Source organism: Notolabrus celidotus, chromosome 6 (assembly GCF_009762535.1).
Source record: "Notolabrus celidotus isolate fNotCel1 chromosome 6, fNotCel1.pri, whole genome shotgun sequence".
Taxonomy (NCBI): domain Eukaryota; kingdom Metazoa; phylum Chordata; class Actinopteri; order Labriformes; family Labridae; genus Notolabrus; species Notolabrus celidotus.
In genome coordinates, this window is record NC_048277.1 from 12,631,661 (window position 1) to 12,657,914 (window position 26,254).

The following is a 26,254-nucleotide window of genomic DNA, read 5'->3' on the forward strand; positions in this document are numbered from 1 at the left end:
GTGGGTGGGTGCCCTGTTGAACAGAGCTGGAAGCTGACTTCTGAAAAGAAAACTTTTCTGTCATCTGCAGATATTTCAGGAAGAGTTGTGTCATCTTAATAAAGGTACATACAAAGGAAATTAGATTAAAAATAGTAGTGCCCAACCATCCTGCCCGCAGCTGAGTGCGTCTAAAAATTTTCTCATTTCATGGTGTATTGCAATTGTCTTTCAAAGCTTTCTGGGATACCCCGCAGAGCAATTTCAAAGCCATTCATTTAGAGCAAACAGTCATGTACCATAAAGTTATTAAACCTAATGTGGGGTGTTGGTTTGTTTGTATAGGACCCCTCAATTCAAGACGGTTAGTGAAGTAGCACAGTTCGGCATCGTGTCTCTAGGTGATTCAGCTAAGTGTAGTGGGTCTGCATCATCAGTCATGCTAAATGTCATACTTTACAGATAAAAAACAGTCCTTTATCCCTTCCAGCTCAAAAACTAATTACATTTGGTGGGACTCTAAAAAATGGATTCAGTTAAACACTTCAAGTTCTTGTTGTAGACCCACTCTGCACATACAAAGGTATCCAATTGTTTAACATTGCTTTTCAAGAACTTGCTCAGTTCATACTGATTCCATGTGTTTCTGTTCAAGCAACTAAAACTCTGACCGTTTGTTCTGTTGATTATCAGAGGACATTTTCCCGTGCAAAGACTGTGGAATCTGGTACCGCAGTGAGAGGAACCTTCAAGCACACCTTATGTACTACTGTGCCAGTCGTCAGAAACAGCCAGCCGCAGCTTCATCCCCTCCTCAAGACAAACCCAAGGAGTCCTACCCCAATGAACGTATCTGCCCCTTCCCACAGTGCAACAAGAGCTGCCCCAGCGCAAGCTCACTGGAGATCCACATGCGTACACACAGCGGTGAGAGCAAGATTTCAATTTGTGCCAGAAAAACAAACGGTCAGAACTTTATGCCCAACTTTACTATTTCCTATGAGTTAGTTAGTGAGTCTTGTAAATGAGTCCCTCTAACTTATTGAAACCTGTCTGTCTTACAACAGGTGAGCGTCCCTTTGTCTGTCTCATCTGTCTGTCAGCCTTCACTACAAAAGCAAACTGTGAGCGCCACCTCAAGGTCCACACAGACACACTGAATGGAGTATGTCATGGCTGCGGCTTCATCTCCACGACAAGGGACATCCTCTACAGCCATCTGGTCACCAGTCACATGGTTTGCCAGCCTGGATCTCGCAGTGAAGTCTACTCCCCCGGGCCAGGCCTTCCCAAACTGCCACTGTCCACTGGTGAGTCACACTATCACTGTGACAGATATTTTTAAACAGTGAAATGACGTCTGTGATATGATAATAGAGAGAGGATTCGGGGATTTAAAGCTAGAGATCACGTCAGGATTTTTCAGATTTTAGACTCATAGACTGGATGTGAGAGGTGGGTGTTACCTCGTTCTTTAAGAAAAATTAAGAGCAATGATGAAATACTTTTAACCTGCATTTAACCTGCATTCTTTTAAATGCCCAGTATGAGGCGACATCACTGATTGCAAAAATTAGGGTATTTAGAGGTCCATGAGAAAAATACTGTAAAATCCAGTATACTGGTTGCACAGGTATAAAAGACACTGTCTGTTTTAAGAATCTTATAGATAGATAGATAGATAGATAGATAGATAGATAGATAGATAGATAGATAGATAGATAGATAGATACCATACCATACCATACCATACCATACCATACCATACCATACCATGTAGTGTACAATGGCGAGATTCAATCAATCAATCAAGATCCAGTTCCCTCTTACAGACAGGACTCAGTCTTATCCCATCTTAATCCACCATGAGCATTGCACCTTGCAGTATTTAGAAAGTCACAACGGAAAGGAAAAACTTCCTTTTAACAGGCAGAAATCTTGAGTAAAACCAGACATGTTCGACAGCCATCTGCCTTGACTGAGAGTGATGTTTTTTCAACCAAGACAGCACTCTATAAGGTTAATCTGCCTAGCAGTGTACCACAACTTTCTGTTCAACTTTGCTATGTATCCCAGCTTGCAATACACAATGAATTGGGGTAATTTCTGATCAGGTGCAGTAAGTGTAAGCTGTGATCATGACAGCACATGTCCCTTAGTAAGCTTAACTTGTATAGTGCCATTCTCTGGATAAACAACTATCTGCACTGTATTCTGGATAATTTGTTAAAAGTGTCTTATACACAAAATTGTATGATAATTTATTCTTCACAACATTATTTTTTTTAAATGTATATTTTTGGGCTTTTTTTTGCCTTTAATGGAAAGGTCAGCTGAAGACAGACAGGAAATATGGGGAGTAGAGAGTGGGGGAAGACATGCAGCAAATGTTCTCGGGAGTCGAACCGGCGACCCCTGCTACGAGGACAATAGCCTCTGTATGTGGGGCGCTTAGACCGCTAGGCAACCAGCACCCCCAGAAAATAATTTCTCAATACAATTTTGGTTTTAGTATCAAGTTTTAAATCTTAAAACAATCACATGATTCTGAAACTTGTTATTTGAAATTACATTTCAAAGTAATCTACTGTCATAGTAAAATATTTTTGAATCTCTTCTTCAGGTCTCAGTCCAGGAGACTCTGGCGTGGTGCTGAAGTGTCAAGTGTGTGGCCACAACTCTGACACCCCTGCTCAACTTCAGCAGCATGTAAGAACCCACCTAGAGGTCAGGGTCCCAGCTGAAAGGAGCCCCACCCCTCGCCAAAGTACCCCCACAGCAGTTGACCACTCCCAGCTGTCTTCCCAGGAGAGAGGAGAGCCCCTTGCTTGTGTCCCTAAGCCAGACTCATCCAGCCCAGGTGCAAACGGCGGATCAGCCACACCTCGTGACTATGGTTCTTCTGATCCCCAAATTACTGAACTAAAGATTAAAGAGGAGCCTCACTCAGATTCTGAGACTGAGGAGCAACAAATAGAGATAAAGGAGGATGGAGGGGAGGCAGAGGTTGATGAAGAAGAGGGAGATCATGACACAGGATGTAAGACGATGGAGGCCCGAACTGACGCCTCCTCCTGTCAGAATTCAAACTCTCCCAATAGTCCAGCCATTGCAGCTGTGAAGGCAGAACCGACTAGTCCAACCCCTGGTTCAAGCCCTGTACATGTGGGAGGTGCAGGGTCAGTTGTTCCAGGAGGAGCATTTATCTTGCCTCAGTACATGTTCAACCCTGAGGCGGCCATTTTGCCCCAGGCCTCGGAGATACTGGCTAAAATGTCAGAGATGGTACACAGCCGTCTGAAACAGGGCCAGACCGTACCACAGAATAGCCCAGCGGCCTTCTTCGCCTCTGGAGCTACAGCAGCTACAGCAACAGCCACTCCTCCTCACAAAGGGGCCACTTGCTTTGAGTGCGATATCACCTTCAACAACATCAACAATTTCTATGCACATAAGAGGCTGTACTGCTCCAGCAGGCACCATGGAGAAGGTCCTGCATCAGCTTCAGCACCTGGGTCAGCAAGGGATGCAACCTCAGCCACGGTGCCCTCCAGTGGGGCACATGACTCATCAGAGTCCCCTCAAGCTGGAGCAGCAAGTAGAGCAGCTTCTGCCTCTCCTACCGACTCTGACCCTCCTGCAGGGAGTGGAGCAACAGAAGCAAGGAGGGTCATAGAAGTAAAGACAGAAACCTCAGTAGGGAGAGAAGGAATATCATCCTCTTCTGAAGGTGAAGGTGGAGGTGGAAGTGTGGGAGGAGGGGGTGGAGGAGGTAGAGCAAGTGAAGGCAGCCAGAGTCCTGCTAGTGGATCTGCAGAGGACCTGGAGGATGACCCCAATAAAACCTTCTGTCAGGCTTGCAATATCCGCTTCAGCCGTCATGACAACTACACCGTTCATAAGCGCTTCTACTGTGCGTCACGCCACGACCCGACCAACCACAGAGCTGTACACATGAGCAAGGCAAACAATGCAACCAACTTCCTTCCCCAGCCCATCCGCACACGCAAGAGGAAGAAGATGTACGAGATTCACATGGCGAGAACTGAGGCCTTAGCCAATGCTGCTGCTGCTGCCGCTGCTGCAAATGCCGCCGCCTCTGCTCCGTCTCCATCCATTCTGGGTTTAGCAGTGAAGCAAGAAGTCTCCCCAGGTGGGGCAGGCAGCTCAAGTCCAGAAGGAGATGGCCCAATTGACCTGAGCAAGAGGCCCCGTCTGAGAGAGGCTCCAGGGCACGGTAGTAGCGGTATCCTCCCTGCCCTGCCTCTTACCGACTACCACAAGTGCACTGCCTGCAGTATCAGCTTCAACAGCATTGAGAACTACCTGGCGCATAAAACCTACTATTGCCCTGCCACAACCCTCCAGCCCCACACCATGGAGCAGCTTCACAGGCTCAAGAGATCAGCCTCTACCTCTCCCAAAAGCAGACCCCAACAAGAGCGCCCAGATCATCAGCACCCTGTGGAGGCAAAGGCTCATCCTGCTGAGTGGGTTGCCCAGGCTCAAGGCACATCATCCAGTCCTAACCCCTCTGCCTTACCTGCCTCAGAAACCACATCTCCGCCCCATACAACCACCACGCTTGCAGCAACTCCTGGAGCTGGAGCTAAAGTTGTAGGAGTTAGTTCTGCTCAGGTTGTCTGCCCATATTGCCCCAACAGGCTCATCACCAGTGACCTGATGGAGCACTTCAAGACAACCCATGGCCTGGTTGTGAGCATTCAGCCGCCCCAGGAGATCCTACCCCAGCCAGGCAGTGTAATCAGCCACAGCCCCAGCCTTAGTCCCAGGGATGGAGCTGCTGCAACCACATCCACTACTCCATCCAGCCAGCCCAGACTGGTCTCCCGTGTGCACAGAGACAGCATCAACGGGCAGGCAAGGAGCGGTACAACTTCTCCCGTCTCTCCAATGGTAAACGGCAGCCCCTTAGTTGGAGGTGGATCACCAACAGCTGGCTCCCCTCTACCCACTTCTCCCCACAGGGCTCCCTCTCTGACTGTGTCACCTGTGCCTGAGATCCTCAGAGAGACTGTGGGCTCATCCCACCTTCCAGACAAGGCCACTCAGGCTGTGGCACCCCAGCCCACTCCCATCCCTGGCCCTAAAACCTCTGTCATCTCTCCTGTCCAAAATGGTAACACCCGCTTCTGTCGGTTGTGCAACATCAAGTTCAGCAGCCTGTCCACATTTATAGCTCATAAGAAATACTACTGCTCTTCCCACAGTGCGGAACATGTCAAATGAGCTGAACAATTTTCTCCTTCCTCTTTCTCCTTTCTTTATCTGAGTGAAGGCTCTCCTTGCCCTCTAAGTTCCAAGAAACTCAGATGTCCCTCCTCCTCTGCCAGTCCTCCCTCATGGATGCCAAAAAGGCAAAACTGGCATGACCATGAATGACACTGAATGACTGTTACTCACCTGCCTGGGCCTGATGCCTTGCTGCTCCAGAGCAGTGTCTGCAGGTGGTGTTACGAACATATTGACTGATTTTCCTCCTCATATGGGTCAAAGTTTATAGCACACTAAGAGCTGAGGCGATGCTACCTGCACACACTGGTGTGCTCTCGTCCCCTGGATGACTGTTTTGTTTTGTTTTTTGAGGCCCAGTCCCCAATTCAGCCGCTCTCACGCCTCAGAGTATGTTGCGTTGGAGGTGTTCTCTGTCGATCTGTCGACTTCTTATGTGTCTCTCTGTTGAACTGAGTTTATTACGTAAGTAATTGGAGTGTGATGGGTGATGATACAACAATGATGATACTGATAATGATGGATCTCCATTTTTATTCCTGAGCTCTTAATGTTCCTGACCTAAACAGAGGAATCATTTGTGGAGAAGACTTGATCATTGTTAATGTTTTTATTATCTGTGCATAGTATATGATGTCTGAAAAAAAGAGTTCTATAATACTTTTGGTTTCAACACTGGCTCTTTTTTGCTTACTAGAGAAGCAAAAGCGTTTTAGCTGAGAGAAAGAAATACGTGGTTTCACAATGTTACCAATTACTGAAGGATAATATTGCAAAATGGACAGTTTCTTTCCTTTTACACATACTTTTTTTTTTCTCTTCAAAACGCAAGGGAAAAAATGTGAAATATTTATCTTCTATCTTTTAGTCCTCACTGATTTCATTTCAACAGAAAACTACCTACCTGGTGTCTAAGAGTATTTGTATTTTTTATTTGTATATTTTTCATACTGTCGGAAGGAACTGTTTGGATCTGGGTGTATTGAAGTGTATTTTCTAAGTGTAGATATGTAATATCTCCTCACAGTAATCACTGGGATCACACTGAACTTTGTTATCACGTTAGCATTTGGTGTAGTCTTTAATTGATGGTGAGCTCTGAAAAACCAGCGTTGTGTTTATTTTTCCCCTCTTGTACTCGCTGATCAACGACAATATGAGATCAGAGCAGCAGCTTTCACATCTGAACGATGTCGAGACCAACTCTGATACTGTTGGCTTTTTACTATGGTGAGAATAATGTGGCTTCACAGGTTATAGACTACACAAAATACTCATTTACAATCAAACCTTTTTTTGTTTGCAAACTACCATCTCACACCCTGAGAGAAAAATACAAAACCAGTACTTTCCTGTCTTATACACACCTTACATTGTTTTAAAAGGCAGAATGGGTAGGATTTAAAATTTTGCCTATTTACGCTTTTAAGTGTGCTAGGCTACGGGTGGTGGGCCATTATAGTTTAAAGTTAAGGCACATAGCAGCAACTCAAATGACAAAAACCCAATTACAATAAAAAAGACAAAACAGAATGTCGAAACATTAAAAACAAATATTTAGGTAATTTATTTTTATAACTGTCAGGGCCAATGAGACAAATTTACCAGATTCTAAATCTAGCACAGCACCACCATGTGCTTTTTGTGGGTTGTAAGTAAAGATTTAAAGAGATTATGTCATTTCAGTCTGTACTTTTTTATTATCTTAACCATTCTGCCTTTTAAAGATTGTCTTTCTATCCGGGAATGAAGGCTCAGCAGGATACAGTTACACACACCTCACAAAGCAGAGTAAGAACAGGCAGTTTGTTTTAACCACTTATTGTGGCTAATGGTATGTGTGTGTAGGAAGGCAGTGGTCTACCTCTGTCACCCCTTTACCCTCATGCTCACCCGCACACAGTTTACACCATGTACTCCTGTTGCAGTTGCAATACAGTGTTAGATAGAACTGTGAAATACCTGGGTTTTTTTTTCGATCTAGTTGCACACTTACTGACGTGCAGTAAGGCACAACTTAATTTTAAAATGCTGAAATGTCATTGAAATTAAAACAAGATTTGATCCATTTGTTCCTAAAAATAATCATTATCCTCAGGATTTAACCCTTGCAAGTATGCATCAGCCTCTTAAACAGCATTTGGACATTGACCAGACCCTAAATTGATCAATTTTGGGTGTGATCACAGTGAGGCCAATGTTCCCTTACTTGAGGGATTATCCTGCAGAGGACAACTGTACACCTGCTGACACAGGACTGATCTGGACCTCTGTTCTGTTAGTGGTAGCAGTTAAAGACACACACATAATGCTGATGGTCTGTGCCTAAAATCTGCAAACAAACTTAAAAGTGAAGGACTTTTTTATTTTAACATAGATTTCAATTCATGATTGATTTTTCTGCTCTGCTGTGGTTTGCGCCGTACCAGACACATTATACCACTAAGTGTTTACAATCAAGTTGGTCCGTCTCTCCGACCTCATAAAAGAGACAAGAAGCAGAAGAAAGTCACTGTCATGTCAACTAGTCTCAAATTAAGGAAGTGCTGAATCATCATTCGAACTTACCCCATTTAATTGCACTGTGTTGTATAAAAATGTGCTGAATGTTTTAGTTTTAGGGATGTTTTCTTGTAATGTATTTATGTTATACAGAACTTTCCCCCGTCCAAAATGCATCATCGTTCTACCTTGAAGGACTCTGAAAGATGATTCAACCTCACATTGAACTTTACTTTTTCGAGCTGCAAACATTTTTGTTAATGATTCCTCTGATGTCCAGTCCATAATGGAGAAAATCTCAATGAATGTCAAAACTTTATTTCCATGTTTTTAATTTCATTTCAGTTCCACTACACTCTTGTCCAAACTATGCATGGGAAATAAAAAAGTTCTGAGAGACACTGACGCTGAAGAGTGATTGTACTTATTTCTGGTGGCTTCAGTCTTTCATGTGAACACCTTCGCACAACTTTCGTCATGAACCTGACTAAATGTCCTTGACTATCCTGTTGGAGAACTTCACTGCTGCTTGTGTGTAGTCACTTTAGATTACTTCTTTTCATAAGAAAGTTTGAAGTGCACTGACTCTATTTGATACTGGTTTTGAAAGGAAGTCTGAATGAATCATCATCTTTCCTTTTAAAATAATGTGCATTAGTAATCGTACTTATAAGAAGAAAAGCTTTCTGAGCCCAATCAGAGATCCAAGGCTGCTCCAATCAATGATAAAGTGCTCCACATTTCTTATATAAATGCAGACTCTCCCTATTAGATGAAGAGAAAGCTTGGTCAAACTCAAAGGGCCATCAATAAATTCAAAAGCAATAAAACACTATGCTCTGATGGCCTTGCAGGTGAGCTGTAGAAAGGATGTAACAAAATTCAATCAATATTTACATCATATTTTTACAAAGCCTACATCTGTATGACATTTACCATATGTGAAAAGGGTTAGAAGTGGGCTTCCTTCTTTCTGTCTCAAGATTAAACCAGAATGGGAATATCTTTGTTCAGTCCTGGCTAAAGAATAAGACCCATCTTCAGTAAATAATGAATAATAAAAAAAAAAAGGTTCAGTGCTGCCATAATGTTGTGCTGCTGTGTTCTATGTTTGCAAGTCTTATATAACCTGACAAATAGTTACAATTTCTCTTTTGATGATACATGAGAAGTTAAAGTCAAAAATCTAAGGGACTCCCTCTCATGTTTGCAGCACAAGCAGAATGATGCTGCCAGATTTTTGACACCTCACAGCATGAGCACATCTCCCTACTCTAAAAAAAAATGTATTTCTTGTTTTAAGTCACTTCATGAATCAGCACCCTCATATTTATGAGAGGTCTAACATCCCTACACTCTGAAACAAAATCAGAGGAAACTTTATCCTCACTATACCGGGTACAAAGAAAAGTAATATGGCTACAGTCCTGTGTGTTAAAAAACAAATTCACACTGATGACTCTTAATGACCTATGAAAGCAAAGACCAAGGAAGACCAAGACCAACAACAAGAGACAGTTTTCATATGGAGATTTGAAATTGCTGTAACCACTGTGAGGAGGTAGGTGTCAGGTCAGAGAAGACTGTTCACAGCATGTTGATGAAACATTTTTTAGCTTTATCTTTCCCAAACCAAATATCCCCAGTGAGAGATAAATTCTGTATTAAAAACAGCGGGGTCAGGCTTTCATCAGAAAACACTACTTTCAAATGTACATGACGAAATCCTCAAAGATTTAAAATGTACCACTTTGTCCAGAGGGGGCACCAAAATCGACACAGACAGAAAGTTCCTCACAGAGATGTTCGGTTAGCATTACCATTACGAGAAATGTAGTCCTTCCTATCGTATCCTTCCTTTCTAGCTAACAGTGATGTTAGCTAAAAGCTTTGAATGCTAACATTGGCATTCGTTAAATGATAGATAATGAGTTAAATTGTTTGTTTTTCCTGGGAGATAACACGTTGTGCTTTGGATTTTTACTTTTCTTTGCTTATTTGGTTGCTGATCAACGAGGGGATCAGTTAATGACAAATATTTGTCAGATTCCCTGTTTCTGCAGAGGTTAGCATTAAAAGAGAAAACCCAAACCTCAGCAGTACACTGTTATTAACAGCACTTGAGCAACCAACAAAGTATGATTTATGTGCATGTGGTAAATTCAACTTGTAGTTAATGCAGGAACTTTTTACAAGTACACCATATTCCTAATTTCATGACTATCTGCAGATTTGATTGTTATATGTATTTTCAACTGAGTTGACAGGGAAGCTAACACGGTGTCAAAAATTATGAAGAAACACAGATGCCTCATAATTCCTGTCATGCAGTGACACTGTGATGAACCTTACCTAACATCACTTTTAGATTCACATCAAACCATGCTGATGTGAGCTGCCACACAGAGAGCACTCCTCTTTATCCTCCACTGTCAGATAATTGCTTTGTTCATTGCTGAATGATTGATTCAACACTGAGCTGAGCATCGAGTGCTGCCTCCTGAGTTCCACTGAAGAGTTCAATGCAATCTCTGAAATTAAACACCTACAGTCTCCTGAGTGGAGTGGTTCTCATGATTGTTCTGGCCTTTAGCCGTCAGGTGGTTCAGAGTAAAAAACTGAAGTAGTCCCTAAATTAGTCTGGACAAACAAAATGCTTGTTAGCAAAGCTTGAGGTAGCTTCAGGTAAAATATTATTTTTCAATGAATATATTTAATAAAAAGTGGTTCATCATCTCTGAACATACTGTTTAATATGCAGGTCTTGGCAGGAATGTATTAGCCTTTATAAACCCATCTGCACTGATGACTGGACATCGCCTCCATCCATTTCCACTGTAAAAAAAATTGAGCCAAAATACCATCCTAATGGGCCATGACATTGCACTGGTGACGAATTCTGGAACCGGGGCATGTGCAAAAGCAGTCTGGCTGACAGTTGGTGCCAGACTTGATGCCATGCCCTCTCTGCGAACCAAAACACACATTTACCTCACAGATAAACCAGCAAAGACCCCTCAGGCCATAGATACAGTCCACAGCAGAAATGGTCCTTTGGTCAGTTTGAAGCAGACACTCACTGTCATGGAAAGTTCAGTGACTCTTGGGTAAGTGCTCATTGCATTTTCTCTCTCTGTCTGCTCTCCACTCTGCTGCAACGCTGCAAGACCGCATTAGTTAAAGGACCTATCAATCTTGAATTTGATCAGTTTTGTTTTATTTATGTTTTATTTATTGGTGCTATTATGGAGGGAGTTGTGCAAGTGAAGCACTTGAGTCCATGACAAATCTCCCCCAGGGGCAATGAAGTGTCTCACATCGTGTTGTGTCATCATTTTTTATTACCCGGTTTTCTCACTGATATTTCGGTTGTGTTGAGAACAAGTGAAGTGAAGTGAAGCACCATTCCACCTTTCACATCAAAGGTGGAATTAACCCTTTTTGACCAGTGTGAATCACGTCAAAGACCTTGACTTTGTAAAACTATGATTAGGAAAATATCTCAAAGGAATGAACACCTTTGGTATAATGTTTTGTATATTTTTTAAGAAAGTTTGCTACTGTATTTCAGTTTCTGCGTTGACTGTTCTCTGCTCCCACTACTCTGTCACCAGCATGAAAACCTGTTTTACCCTTGTCAGTTTGATATCCATGCTTTCAAGATTAATCCATAATATGTGTAGGCCATGTGCCTGCTTCCACCAAAAGTTTGACTTTAACAGGAAATAAACCACTCTACCACCCTGACAGAATTTAAGTCCCTTCAAGACCTGGCTTTAATACATGTCATCCTGGAGAATTATCAGGACTGTGCTCAAGGTCAAAGAATTCTGGCACAAAAGGTCACAGATCAACAGGTCTGATCCTAAAATAACCACCCTGAAAACAACACATCAATTCATCCCTGTTATATGATTCATTTTTTTCACATGGCAGCAATTGTGCGCTTTAATGAGAGAAAATAGGGTACCATCAGTCAACATGTGTGTATTAGTCCGTCTTTCTGCATGATGGCAGGCTAGTGGTGTTCAAAGAGGTGATCTTCAAGGCCTGTTCAGTGTTTTCATATACACTGTGGCCTTTTCAATCTCTATTTCATCTTTCCACCCTGCAAGCATTTATCTGCTCCGAGTCTCAGAACAGACTGCTCTCTGCAGTACAGTGTGTCTCTCATGCGCAGGAATAAAAATGGTATTAGGTGAGGGAACATGAGGTCAGGAGAAGACACAGTCAGAGATTAACACTTTTAAAACCTTTGCTGCTGTTCAGAAGGAGAAAACAAGGCGCACACATACAAACACACGTGCATCACCAGACAGATTGCTGTCATAAAATTTGGCCGATAACTCTCGATGACACAAGTGGTCATGTGTGACAGAGAGGACGGTGAGCCAATACCAGCTGTCCCAAAAGCAACGAGGTGTGACCAGCTATTGAGGAGATCTGGTCTGTTAATCTGAGAGATGACAGCTGTCTGTGTGTATTTGTGTATTTGTGTATTTGTGTATTTGTGTATGTGTGCGTGCGTGCATGCGTGCGTGCGTGCGTGCGTGCGTGTGTGTGGAATGGCAACTACTCTCGGGAGCTTGTTTTCAGATGTACAGTTCCTCAAGATGCCACACCACACTTTTTTATTCATTATCATAGCTGTTGTAGAATAAAGATTTCACGTCTCCTTTTGGCCTTATTTACCTGTATATTAAAATTGACCTGAGTCATCCAATCGCAGGTGATCAGCTCTAAGTACAGGTGCACTCAAGATGCATTGAGATCCACTCAGAACCCATTTAAAGGTAGTATGGGACACATTTGTTCATGTTCTCTCAGCAGTGTGTCAGGTTCATGTCCTGGTCCATAATGAAGGGCCGCCTACTCGTTGTAACCAGGGCAACAATAGGGTTAAATGACAGACCATCAGCCTGACATTCTTTCCTCATTTAATACTTCTGTTGCATAAAACTATTTATAACTTCTTATGTCATTCAAAATATGTGAAGAAAATAATGTAAGTTTACAAGAATAGGGTTTTTGTGGGACGGTTAACGGTAAATGGAGTGTATTTTATGTAGACGTTTTTTCTAGTCATCTGACCACTTAAAGGGCTTTTCCATTACATGTCACATTCACTCATTCACACCATTCATTTCATCACATGGACAGCAGGACCTAGGATCTAAACCCCCAACCTACTGGTTGAGAGATGACACTCTACCACTGAGCCACTGGTCTTTTTATGTGACATAAGGAGACAAAGGAAGCCAGCTGGCTGAAGGAGGAAGCACAACAAGTCAGATGGACTTCAGAAATGGTTGACCAACTTGTTGATTCGAGACAAGTGTTTATACTTTGTGTCCATGAAAACATACCACAATCAAACTGACAAAGAGAGGAGTTGAACAGAAATTACTACTGCAATGAGTGTACAAGGGTAGCTACGTTCATTTTGACACTATTCCTTAGCCCGTCATGTTTGTTTACCCTGAGATTACCAGTTTTGAGAAACTGTTGGTGAAAGAAATCTGTAAAACAAAAACAGTTAAATCTGTCATTGTCCTCATGTGTGGGTTCTCATTAGGTCAGGATTAGGTCACCTGCTGCCACCCTACTGCCTGCGCACAAATGCTCTCTCTTCCTCTTGCTCCACCATTTTATCATTGTGTTTTTCATCAATAACAAGGAAATGATGTTTGTCTTATAGCGTCATGTTAAAGGGATATTTCAGTTTTTTTGAAGTGGGGTCATATGAGTTACAGTACATTAGTGCTCCTGTTAGCCACAATGCGTGCCGGTGAGCTCTTCCCCTTTAATGAGAAAATTCCCAGAGGACCGGTAGGTAAGCTAGGCTATTTTCTCTGCGGATGGGGCCTCCTATTTCACGTAACTTCGCCAAAGTTAAGAAAATACGGTCCAGGCACTCATCACAGTGCAAATGCATGCACCAGTAAAAAAATTGGAGCTATTCAGTTTGCCATCAGAAACTCCCTTACTTTTGGCACTATTTTCGGACGGACCTTGCAGACTGGTGCCGTATGTGAGCCGCTGGTATCCTCTGATTCAGAAAAGTCCTGAAGTATTCTTGTCACTAAGTCCCTCTCCCGATAGTAGAAGCTCTCTGGGTCGTTGGCATGGGCTCACAGTTTACACACCGGCACCACCAGGTAACGTGGGATCTTTTCTGCTCAGTCGTTAGCACAGACTTTCTCCCCTCTTTTCTTCGGTGCGTTGGGTTTGCATCTGGAGTTCTTCCTCAGTAAACTCTGGTTCATAGAGAAATCCTCTTGTGTCCACAGTAAACGGCATGTCATCGTCGCTGTCAGAATCACTCATTTCTGCAGTTTGTAGTTTTTGTTCCTAAAAGTGTCTGCTAAAAATGCTTCGTGCTTGTCGATCCAAACAGCTAATCGGCGTGTATCCGTGCTCATACAGTGCAAGAACACCGGTCTGCAAGGTGCGTACAAAAATGGTGCCAAAACTGAATAGCTCCAATTTTTTTTACTGGTGCATGCATTTGCACTGTGATGAGTTCCTGGACCGTATTTTCTTTACTTTGGCAAAATTACGCAAAATAGGAGGCCCCGTCCGCAGAGAAAATAGCCTAGCTTACCTCCCGGTCCTTTGGGAATTTTCTTGCTAAAGGGGAAGAGCTCACCGGCACGCATTGTGGCTAACAGGAGCACTAATGTACTGTAACTCATACGACCCCACTTCAAAAAACTGAAATATCCCTTTAAACTTTTCGATGTACAGGGGCTCATCTTAGGAACTGATAATAAACACTGAACTGATAAAAGAAGCCTATGTTTACTATTGTTCAGGAGAAAATAATGCTGGCTGAATACTGTATGGCACCATAAGTAACACAGCCGTGTATGAATTCTCTAGAGAAAACATATCTTCAGTCAGACAAATCCTTGTCTCAATGCTTAGAGGATTTTCTCTCCGAACAGCACCATTCACACTTTCTGGTGTGTGTTTTCTTTCTTAGCCTCAGGCTGTGTTCGACATCAGCAATGACTCATAACTTTCACCTAGGTCTCGTCTAAGTTTGAATCGCCATTGTTACATTAGATGCTACAGAGTCAAAGAAGAAGCATTTTCACAAAGATGTTGAACTTCTGTTTAGAAAGTTTTACCCGAGTCATATGAAAAGTTTCATATTTTATGGCTATGCATTTTCAAATGAGCTGAGGAACTGCTGCTTTTGTTGTTCCCGTCCAACCCATTTAAAGGTGTAGCATTCAGCAGAACAGAATAGAAAACATGTTTTGTTAACTAAGAATGAGTCTTTTATAGCCACATAGGAGCCATGTTTGTACTATAGCACTAAACAGACGCAGTAGTCATAGGAGCTTCTTGTCCTCAAAGGCCACCGCAGCTTCACTGGCGGGAAGGGAAAGAAGGGAAGTTTCAATCCAGAATGTAACCACTAGATATTGTCATGAGTTGATGTTTAGTTTAGTTTTTTCCTTGAGTTTCATGTTTTAGTTGTCCTTTGTCACCCTTGTGTGTTTAGTGATCCATGTCTCTTGTTGTATTTTCTTGTGTTTCTTATTCTAGTCTTGTGTTTCCTGTTTTATTTTGGTAGTTCTTTTTCCCTGTGTCCAGTTTGATTAACCTGATTAGTTTCACCTGTGTCCTGTGTTTGCACCTGTGTTGATTACTCTGTGTATTTAGTTCCACTGTTTCCCCTGTCTTGTGTTGGATCATTGTACATCCCTCCTGTGTTCTCTGTGTGTTTATTTTTCCCTGTGTTTTCCCAGTGTGTGCTTTTTGATTTAGTTTTCGTTTGTTTATTAAAACTTTTTAGTTTTAATCTGCACTTGGGTTCTCCATTCACCATTTTCCCCCACTGCAACAGATATTGCTAAATACTCCCATGTCTACACACTTTACCTTAAAAATGTTCTGCTTTAGACACAACCAAAAGGAACAGAATTATGGACCCAAAATACACAAGTCACACTGACACATATGTAAAAGCAGGCAGAGTTTAATGTTATTTCTAAAGCAGGTACAATGGTAATCAGTCCAAAAAAAAAAAGGCAGACTAAAAAGTAACCAAAGAAGCTCACAAGGAAGAATGCTGGGGCAAGGTGACACTAATGAAACAAACTGAGAACAAGAGGGTAGACATACAGAGACTGTATAGAAAACCATGACATAACGAGACACAGGTGGATCTAATTAGGGCAGGGTTAACGTAAGATTCAGGAATAAGAAGGAGGATACAGAAGACAGACAAGGGTAAGTGCAAAACATAACAGAAAGGACAATGAATTACAACAAACCACGACCTTAGGTTACTTGATGTGTGTGTCAGTTTTGCACATATGGGGTAACAGTTGTAGGGGGGTATTAGTTTTTTGGGGCTTTTTTATTTATTTTTATTTGGATACAATCATTCATTGGACATGTTCACCAACATCAGAGGCCTATACTACCAAGCAAGTTCAACATACCTGGGGAAGGTATCATTTGGCTTTACCAGATCGTGCCAAGTGGTCCCACAGAGGTGGTTAGGTTTGCAACATCTGACCAATCACCAACATGAAAAGGTGTGTTGTCAGTAGATCATCATATTTTAGAAAGTCAGAGCAAGTTAAGACCCGCAATTGCAAAATGAAGGAAGAACTGAAAGGAAAAGAAGAATAACCCAGAGGGAATGTGCAGGATAAGGCTTTTAATCTCTTTCCCATCATTACTGCACATTGGATCTGACTATTAGAACTCCTGTTTATTTCCTGAAATTGATTGGTTGCTCTGATTTATTCTAGTATATATGACTGCTTTTTTTGATGTTGTCAGGGCTTCAGCTGAAGCCCTGACAGCATCAAAAAAAGCAGTATAGAGAAAATTTAATTGAGTATGAATTCATTATTCAAAGCAATATGCACGTATCATTTACATGGAGTACAACTATTCTATATAATAAAGCACTTAGCACCAATTCAAGCCTGGAGCACTTCTGTTTAAAAGTGTAGATTTGCAGCACTTATCTTTTGCAGGTGTTTTGTCTTAGGTGTGCCCTTTTTTTGCCACATTATTTGTGTATTGTATTGTGCTTTGCTGTTGATGCAGTTTAGGCTTTTAGCAGCATTTTTTTTTGCAGCATGTTTCTGCTGATGCTTTTGCCGTAGACTTTGGCATGTGTTTTTGAAGTCACATCATTAAATCATCATATTTTTGCATTAGCAGCACGTTTCTTGTAATGTAGATCGCCTGCCCTTGTCAGCCACAGTATATCTCCTAAAACCACTATACCTTCTACATTGAGTACAGTGAGGAGGTATCTCATGGCCACCCAAACAGTGCATATTCATAGAATTTGAAAATACTTTCACTATTTGACTACGAATATAACTGGAATAGAACCAAAAGTGTTGTTCTCATTCAAGAACATGCATGCTGACCTTGTAATAATTGCTTACATTTAAAGCATGGTAAACATGATAGACCTCCATTGAGCACAATTTGACTTTTCTTGAAGAATTTAGACTTTTGTAAACCTACAACAGAGCACAAATTGCATTAAAATGATTAAAACTAACAAGTACAATGAATATATCACAAAATGGGACTACAATTTTCATAAACTAAAACATCCTCAGGCGTATAGGCTTAATACAAAGGTTTTCAAATAAACAAACTGAAGGAAATGAACTCTTAATTAGGGGTGCAATGACTCTTCAACTTAGACGATAAAAATTGGTCACAAAATTGTCCGTTAACGAATTAAGAAGTTGATGAATCGTTGGTGATGTCATCGCACATGTTTTCATGCTGTGCGCAGACACATAGACTGTATAAAATATTGACGTAGTATCCGTGACTTCACCCATCTGTTTCTGAAGAGCTGTTTTGAGGCAAATTGTTGGCGGCATCCATATTACTGCTGTCGAGCGATTGTGACGTAAAGAGGCGGGCTTTGAGCCTCCTCACCAACAGCTACAGTGTTCCCGTATGTCAATCAAGTCAGCTGTGTCTCTCATTGGAAGACTCGTAATCTCAATATCTTCGAAATTGCTGCACCCTACCCCACAGCATGTGCCGATCGAGAAATGAGCTATCCAGACTACACTTGTTTTTTGTACCAGGCTGTAAACATGTTTATTTCTGCTGTAAAGATTGTCTTGTTTGAATTGGTGTGTATGTGGTTTCCGGTACTTCCGGAGCCAGCCTCAAGCGGATCCTCGATGAACTGCAGTTTTTAGCACTTCCACATTGGACTCATATTTTTAGACCGGAGGTTGCAGCTTGGCGCAGACATGAGATCGGTTCTGGTACTGAATTGCTAAGGAGTGAGACATCTTGCACCCTTACTACCTTTGCTAAGAGGGGCACATGCGACACAACGACCGGGAAGCAACAGGTAATAACAAAATAAATTACTTAAGAGTGAGACATCTTATACTCTTCCTATCTACGCTGAGTGTTGCAAATGCAAAACAGCGACCAGGAACTACAGGTACAAAATACTTGGCGGCCACTGAAGTAACACTGGGTGCATCTCAAAGCTCTAAACTGTAGTCTCCTCGCTCCTCGGCCAAACCGGAAGTACTTACTGACGCGCCATTTTAACTTGCGTCCCAAAGCTCTAAACGCTGATGGAGGATAGAGGAGGTGAGGAGCGAGGAGACTGATCCGAGGAGGGATAATCGAGGAAACACGCGAGCAGACTTTGCGGAAGTCTTTTCTCTGACAGACACGCCCCCTTATCGAATATCACCCACCGATTGGACGCTGCAGCGGCTCAGACTTAATCGAAACTTAACATCAGCTGAGTTTAATAACAGAGAAAAGATGGACCTTAAAACATTCACTAAGGGTGCCCTGAAACTACGGTGGCCCTGAAGTGCAAAACACAACGGCAAATCAGAAAACACAACAGCAAATCAGAAAACACAACGGCACCAGAAGAAGTAGGTACACTCAGTCCAATCAGCGACGAGTCATGTCCCCGGAGGGTACCTTCTTCTTCCAGTTTCGTTAATGCCGTTGTGTTTTCTGTTTTGCCGTTGTGTTTTTTGATTTGCCGTTGTGTTTTCTGATTTGCCGTCATGTTTTCTGTTTTGCCGTTGTGTTTTCTATTTTGCCGTTGTGTTTTTTGATTTGCCGTTGTGTTTTCTGTTTTGCTGTAGTGTTTTCTGATGTGCAGTTGTGATTTGCACAGACCATAAACATACGTTGGTTTCTAAACAGTCTGTCTGTGATGAGCTGAAATTAAAAAGTGTTTGATGTGAGTTTTGGAAACAATATACTGATTTCAAAATCATAAATCAACATAACAGAGGATGGATTATGTTATATCTGATAGTTTTTGTCAGATTCACTGACTAATGAAATAGATTAATAGAGTCTAATATCATAGATAGAATATATGATCAGTTATTTCTCCTGTTAGTTTCCCCGTTTGTTCTTGTTTCCTTCATGAAGAGAATAAAAGTCTGACAGTAAAGTTTGTCTGTTAGTAAAAACACTTTTTCCTGTCAGGTTAATAAAGTTTCAAATGAGGCTGATCATTAACGGGGTTTGAAAAGAGTTGGTTTATATTTTCCCTTAAAGTAATACATAATTTAATAATGAGGCATTTTACCGGTGAATCGATCCGTGATGCTTTAGGACAGAATAAACAGAGAGCTGATTCTCTTCATGTGCAAGTGTGTATTAAACAGGTGTGTGTTAAACAGGTAAAGCACAGCAACAGAGCTCTGTTACTGTTTATATTTATCAGAGTTATTACAGTGAACATGTGTGCAGACACAAACAGCTGTTAAAGCCGTCATCACAAACCGACGTCGCTTCACGTGACGCTCCGGAGGAGAGGACGTCTCATTTCTCTAAATACTAATCTCCTCTCTCCTCTCTCCTCTGGTTTCATTTCCTAGCATCTCTGGTGGGCGGGACTAAGACGCGAGGAAGAGATGCGAGGATGGACGTTTAGAGCTTTGGGAAGCACCCACTATCGTGCCTTAAAATGTCAGAAGTCCTGGTGCATTTCACTCAACGCTGCATAGACAAGAGCTGCCTGCATGTTCTGTAAACCAAAACTTTCTCTTCATAGGAGCATGTCAGTAATCATTTGCTGGAGCGTGTGAGTAGAAGGCAAGGTGACATTCAACTCAACAGTCCAAGGTTGGAGCCACACTGTGTGAATTATACATTTCAAGCTATCACCTTAAAATTTTTACCTACTACTTAACCTTTTTCTCTCTTTCACATCTTTTTTCCCTCCTCTTCTACCACAAAACAGTGGAGCAAGTTTTACCACACGCATCAAAACAAAAATAATTCATCCTTAATGGCAGTTTGAAAGAGTAATGTTAAAATGTGTTTATGTTAAAAAGCTGATTACTAAATAACCAATAACTTATTGTGCAATATAATATCCAAATAGTTATGACGTTAATTGTTTTGATAATCAATGACTTGTCGACTATCGAAATAGTCGTTAGATGCAACCCTCCTTTTTAATATGCCTGTCCTGCTAAATGACCAGGAAGGGGAAGGTATAAAAAATAAGAGGGTTAACATGTTAAAGTACAGAACAAAATTATTTGAGTTTCGTGGGAAAATTAATATTAAGTGTCAGTCCAGTAGATAGAAATTAAGACTATTACTAAAACAAAAGCAACAACAATATCTCATTTTATTGAAGTTTTTACAGAAGCCCTGTAAGCAGACATGCATCCATATATTTTATTTACTTTTGTCCTGTGATAAAGACTCAATTTCGTTGTCGTTTGTTTTGTCGGGATCTCAAGGAAATGTCAGATGATCCTAACTCGTATCCTTACAGCTGCAAAAACACAAAAAAGCACAGAAATGAGTTTAACTGGCCTTTCACAGTGAACAGCATATAAGACCCAACATCATGACAGGATAAGATCAAGTCCAATTTTAAAAAGCAGGACTCAGTCTTATCTCATCTTAATCAACCATGAACAGAGCTCTTTGCAGCATTTAGCAAGTTATAGTTGCAGAGACAAACTTGCTTTTACAACTTGAACAGAACAAGACTCATAAGAGTCTTATCATAAGAAGACAAGCTTAGTTATCACGGGGTAATGAGTGAGTCAGTCAAGTTCTGTGGAAATCAAATAGGAAGTACTCCTAATAACATGAAAATAGAGTTAGTAAAATGCCTGTATGTATGTCAGCTGCTGTACCGTCTTCATATTTTTTTTTGCCATTTTGAACTCAACTTTTGATGTACAAAATCTTAACTTTGAGTTTTTTCTTCTTCCTGACATTGACCAGCACTCTGTGACTCTGTGATTGTCTGTGCATGAACAGATGATTCAGCAACACTTTGCGTGTGTTTGAGTGTTACAGCACCATTCAGGCCTCACTGTGTGGCTTTCTTCTTGTTTGTAGGACACTGAATCATCTTTGACTGATGACAAATGGTAGATGCTGGTGTCAGTTCTTTCCCAAACGCACACCATAAAGCCATTATCATGTTAAGTCATCTTCATGTTACAGCAATGGAACCACAGTTGAGTCAGCTGGACATTGATTCTGTGTATGACATTTTGCATCAGCAGAAAGGAAGTGTTTCATTCTATTGCTAATCAACAAAAATAAATCAGCTGTGACAGGGACGACAGTGCTGAGAGGACCAGAAGATTTCAATAAGCCTAAAAAGGACTTTAAATGTATGTGTTAATCCAAACAGAAAAACAACTTTTCAAGTATGAAAACATTACATCCTGTAGATGTGAGTGTGGTTTCAAAAAGTTTACAGCCCTCCTACATATCTGTGGATCCAAACTTCAGAACAACGCCTGCAGCGTTTCTTCTCTGTCCGTAACTTCACTGACTTTATCCCAAGTACTCTCAGTGTTTGTCAAGTTTTGATGGATATAAAAATCTCCTTCATTGCCTATTTAAGTAGTTGTCAAACAAGGCACATACAATGCTATTTACACATTTGAATGCCCATTTTCTTTTCTTAATTTGGACACAAAAGCTACATTTTAGCTGACTCATTTTGCATATATGTGCATATTAATGTTAAATTTGCCATTGTGTATAAGGGTGTTAAAAACTGGCATATTTTGTTATAATTTATGACAAACCTCCTGAGCATACACGTAGGAGGAGAGATGGAACATGCATTGTAGGAGTTAATATTTTGTTTTCTTTCCACTGCTCAGTGCTTTTCGAGTCTCCTCTCTGGTCCAGAATGGGTAACCAGTGTTTGTTTCCAGCAGTCTACAAGCTGAAGTATCCTTGGGCAAGATTCTGAAACCCCAGTTGCCCCTGAGGCATAGCCTTTAGTGTGTGAGTGTATTTGGTAATGACTGACCCTGCATGCCAATGCAATTAGTGTGTGAATGTGAATATGTGTGTGTGAAGGGTGACTGTGACATTTAGTGTTTTCACTTGAGGCACAGCGGCACAACTTCATTCATTATTTAAATCTCTGCCAGGCTGACGGAGACAGACATGATCTGATGGTTCTTAAAGTTCTGTGTGCTCAACATCAAAGAAAGGTGGACTGTGTTTATTTACTAATTTCTACTGCAGAATCACATGGCTGTGTGTGTGTGTGTGTGTGTGTGTGTGCGTATGTGTGTGTCTGTGCGTGTGTGTGTGTGTAAAGGGCATGGGACAGTATGTAGTATCTTTGAGCATAATTTTCAGCGCTCCTGGTCGGCATGTGTCAGGATAATTAATTTACCTCTTAACTGCTTGTGTGTATGTGAGTTTCTGTCTGCTTTTTGTAACCATGAGAGACCAGACTGAGACTTGCTGCTTTCAAAGACTTGAGACTTGACTTAAACTTGCAAAAAGTGACTTGTGCCTACCCTCTGCTGTCTAAGACTGCGTTTATTGGCCCATGAAGTTTTGAAGTGATGCTGGCGTGTGTGGAGCATAGACTGTATTTTTGGACATAGTCTCTCAGACATCACCCATCTGTTTCTGAAGCACTGTTTGTGCCAATAGAGAAATGAGCTATCCAGACAACACTCGTTTTTTTGGACCAGGCCGTAAACATGATTATTTCTGCCGCAAAGATCGGCTTTTTTGAATGAGTGTATATGTGGTTTCCGGTGGTTTCCGGTACTTTCTCGGCCAGCCTCAAGTGGACACTCGAGAAACTGCAGTTTTTAACACATCCGCATTGGCTTCAATTCTCGCGGCCGGAGGTTGCCGCTTGGTTGTAACTACATAATACAGGATAGACTCGCTGCTTATAAACCGTTATTTACTGGAGAACTCATAAGTATCTCCTAATTGAATTTTATAGAGTAGTTATGATTTCGTGACAGAAATTAACTGTTAGAAATATACTTGTGAACTAATAGTTCATGGGTATCTTTAGGATGGTTCTCTTCTTAATGTAGGGTCGCTCATTATTTCTAATAAAGCACTAACAATTACCCAATAACAAATCATTACCCCCTTTATTACCCATTATCCATAAAGAGGAGCAACATACTGAGTGGGGACTGGGTACTGAATCATTGTGCCATGAATACCATGATGTAATGATTCAGTACATTAATGACCCAGTAGTGAATATCCCTCACTTTGTAGTAAAGTTGGCGCTCTGGCAATAAGGGTGATACTGGTGTATCCTTCATCAAAGTTTCCCATTCCTTCTCTAGGTGATATATTGGTGACCACTCAGTAAATGGTTCTTGCTGTATGCTTTAATCTAATTCAGTGTTGTGTGCAGATAAATACAAATGGAGATGTACTCTCCTCATTGAAAAACTCCCTCAGAGGCAACGGCCTGCAGCCTCCAATTCTCTGGCTCTAGTCAAATTTAATTCAGGCTTTTGCTCACTAAGGCCTGTAAAATGATTGTGAAGTGGCAGCAGTCGTGGGTTTAAGGCAGTGTGAAGTAATAATCCCTCTTGGGTGGAGGCTATCAGAGGTCCTGATGACTCCAAATGGAAATGACTGAATGTCTCCCCACTATTCCCCCGAACAGAACTTAATGAAAATTGATTTGTATCTGAGTGTCACTCTTTCTTTTCTCTTCTTTCCTCTGCTGCACTCTTAACAAGGCTGATTAGAGCTGCAGAGTGTAGACAGGTTTAGGATATGGCCTGCCTTTTATACAGGAGGAAATTGACAGATGAAAGATAGTTAAAAAGATTGTTTCCTGATCAATTTATCTGCCGCTGGAGAGTGCGGAATGAAAAAAATCTGAGCAGCAGACCCTCTATCATTGTCAGATATGGTGTATGAATGAAATATACATTTTAAAATTTCTCTCTCAGACAAACTGTGCACACACAGACACTTCCATATTTGATTAGTGAGCCGGATTCAGACTTAAAGGATTTTTTTTTTCCTCAGAGCTAAGATAAAACTGTAGCTTCAAATAAAAGAAAATCCTCAAAGTACATCATCATAAGCAGTGTCAACCGAAGGAGTTTGTAAAAATAAAAGCCAGTTTGAAACTTGATGGAGCGGCTCCCTTCATCTATTGACAAAGGTAATGAAAAATGTCCCACTCCTCACTGTAAAGTCAGCCTGCTCCTGCTCTGTTTGTTCTCCTGACTGACATAGGCTTAATCTATTGAAGCCCTGAAAGGCCATTGTAGCAAAAAATTCTGATTATCCGTTTTCTTTATGTCATCTCTCCTTGTGTCCAAAACTAAGTAACAACTAAAAATGTTTTGGTCTGTAAAATCTTGACAATCAGGCAGAAAGATGATAAAAGAAACAACTATAGGTTAAAAAATGTACCAGGAACGTTTTTCAAGGCTATTCAAAGGCTATAAAGTGTCATGGTTATGTTTATTTGTCAAATGGACGAGGAACATTGTGGTGGAAATGTGATCTATTTGTAGAACTGCTTACAAACCATCACACAAGTGATAATAGCATCCAAACTAAAGTGCTCCCATACACCACAGTGGACTGCAGAGCATGGGCACATGTCCGTTAACAGTTAATTATGGGAGTTACTTTTCTTTGTAATAATATGTTAACATGGGCGTTAAAAAAGAAAAGACAGTGATCGAAACATTTAACTTCTGTTTATTTCAGTTTTCCTTGTTATTATGTCATCATTACATTTTCTCATTTTCACATTAACTGACTCCACTGCAGGAATGCAGCACTGTGGCAGCAGGCTTCTACTGACAGAAAATAACAGAATGTGATTAAAGATCTCTTAAATATGACAAAAGACTGGCAGTTAAGAAATCAGCTTCCTCTAACACGGAACTTCCACCAGATCCTTGTCCAGTCCGTCTCCGATTCCGTGCGGTCCGGCTCTGTGCGCTCTCGTCCGTCAACACCCACCGGTTGTGTTTTTGGAACGCAGCACGGAGCAGGACCGCCGGACCAGGTTTTTATTTTGTTTTGGTGCCTGACTTCATGTCCCGCTCCATTTGCTCTGTGCATCAAGCTCCGGCATCCGGCAAAAATAGAAGTCCTGCGTATCTGATCTGTTGCCTTCCGATCTGACGGATCAGAGACGCAGCGCAACGGAGCGTATCCAGAGGGAGTTAACACATTGACTAGAATGATACGTATCAGATCCGGTGCCGTGATGGTTCGGAGACGGACCGGACACGGATCTGGTGGAATTTGGCCTTAAGGCAGTGGGCAATGATGTTAGAGCATTTGATATACAACCTTTTTTTACACTCCCTTCTCATTATAAGACACTGATTGCTCATGTGGATTGCAATAGTATTAGTATATGAGCTGGATCATACACAATGTAGTCGACAAAAAATTGCTGGCAGAGGTATTTAATAGTCACCACCAAATCGATGAGTGGTGGTGATGTCATCACACATGTTTTCATGCTGTGTGTAGTCATAGAATTGTTTGTTTTGAGATGTGAGACATCTTGCATGCTGAGTGCAAGAAAAGAGCTACCAATATCTATAAACTGAAGCTTGCCTTTCATCTATGTACATCAGTAAGTGCATGTGTTTGAAGAGAGGGCATTGTTGTATTCAACTGAATCATCCAAAGTTTGATCCAAACTGTGAGTGTTACATATTTGTTCCTTCATCCTGAAAAACTTTACCTTATAGCACTCCATCTTTTTTTCTCATTCTCATCTCTTTTTCTTTCTCCTCTACCTGCAAACAGTGGAGTATATACCTTGACCTTGGTACACATTCAAACTAAATCACTTGCCTTATATTAATAAAGATTTTTAGTGGCATGTTTTGAGTTAACAAGAGTAATGTGAAAGTACAAAGCTGATCACTAAAGGAACATGAAGTTATTATGCAAGTCCATGTAATGGAATGATAGTTTCAATAATCAATGACTAGTCAACCTTTAGAGTAGTTGGTCGTTGCGGCCCTTTGAGCCATAGCCTGTTTAAAACATGGATTTATTCTAAGTGGCTTCAACCATTGGTTACTGAAGAAGTGTTATGAAGCCTAAAGTTTGCTGTTGCTTCTTTGGAAATGCTGACTCCAACATCCAGCACAGCTAGAAAAATGTCAAAGAGGTGAAGTTGAGGCCAGACTGCCTGGCATACATCTACAGCTCCCCCAACTATGAATAAAATCAGCCTGCCTTTAATTGT

At 41.3% G+C, this 26,254-nt stretch overlaps 1 protein-coding gene across 2 annotated transcripts in view; it reads left to right on the plus strand.

Moving 5' to 3' along the window:
- zfpm1 (zinc finger protein, FOG family member 1) overlaps window positions 1–8,140 on the plus strand; it is a 123,157-nt gene extending 115,017 nt beyond the window's left edge. Inside the window, exons 7-9 of one of the 2 annotated variants that reach the window (XM_034685845.1) lie at window positions 673–945; window positions 1,047–1,289; window positions 2,603–8,140. In XM_034685845.1, the coding sequence (XP_034541736.1) occupies window positions 673–945; window positions 1,047–1,289; window positions 2,603–5,229 (3,143 nt within the window). In that variant the 3' untranslated portion in view covers window positions 5,230–8,140. The remainder of the gene's footprint in view (window positions 1–672; window positions 946–1,046; window positions 1,290–2,602) is intronic. The other variant, XM_034685846.1, reaches the window with a different exon arrangement.
- The last annotated feature ends 18,114 nt before the right edge of the window (window positions 8,141–26,254 follow it).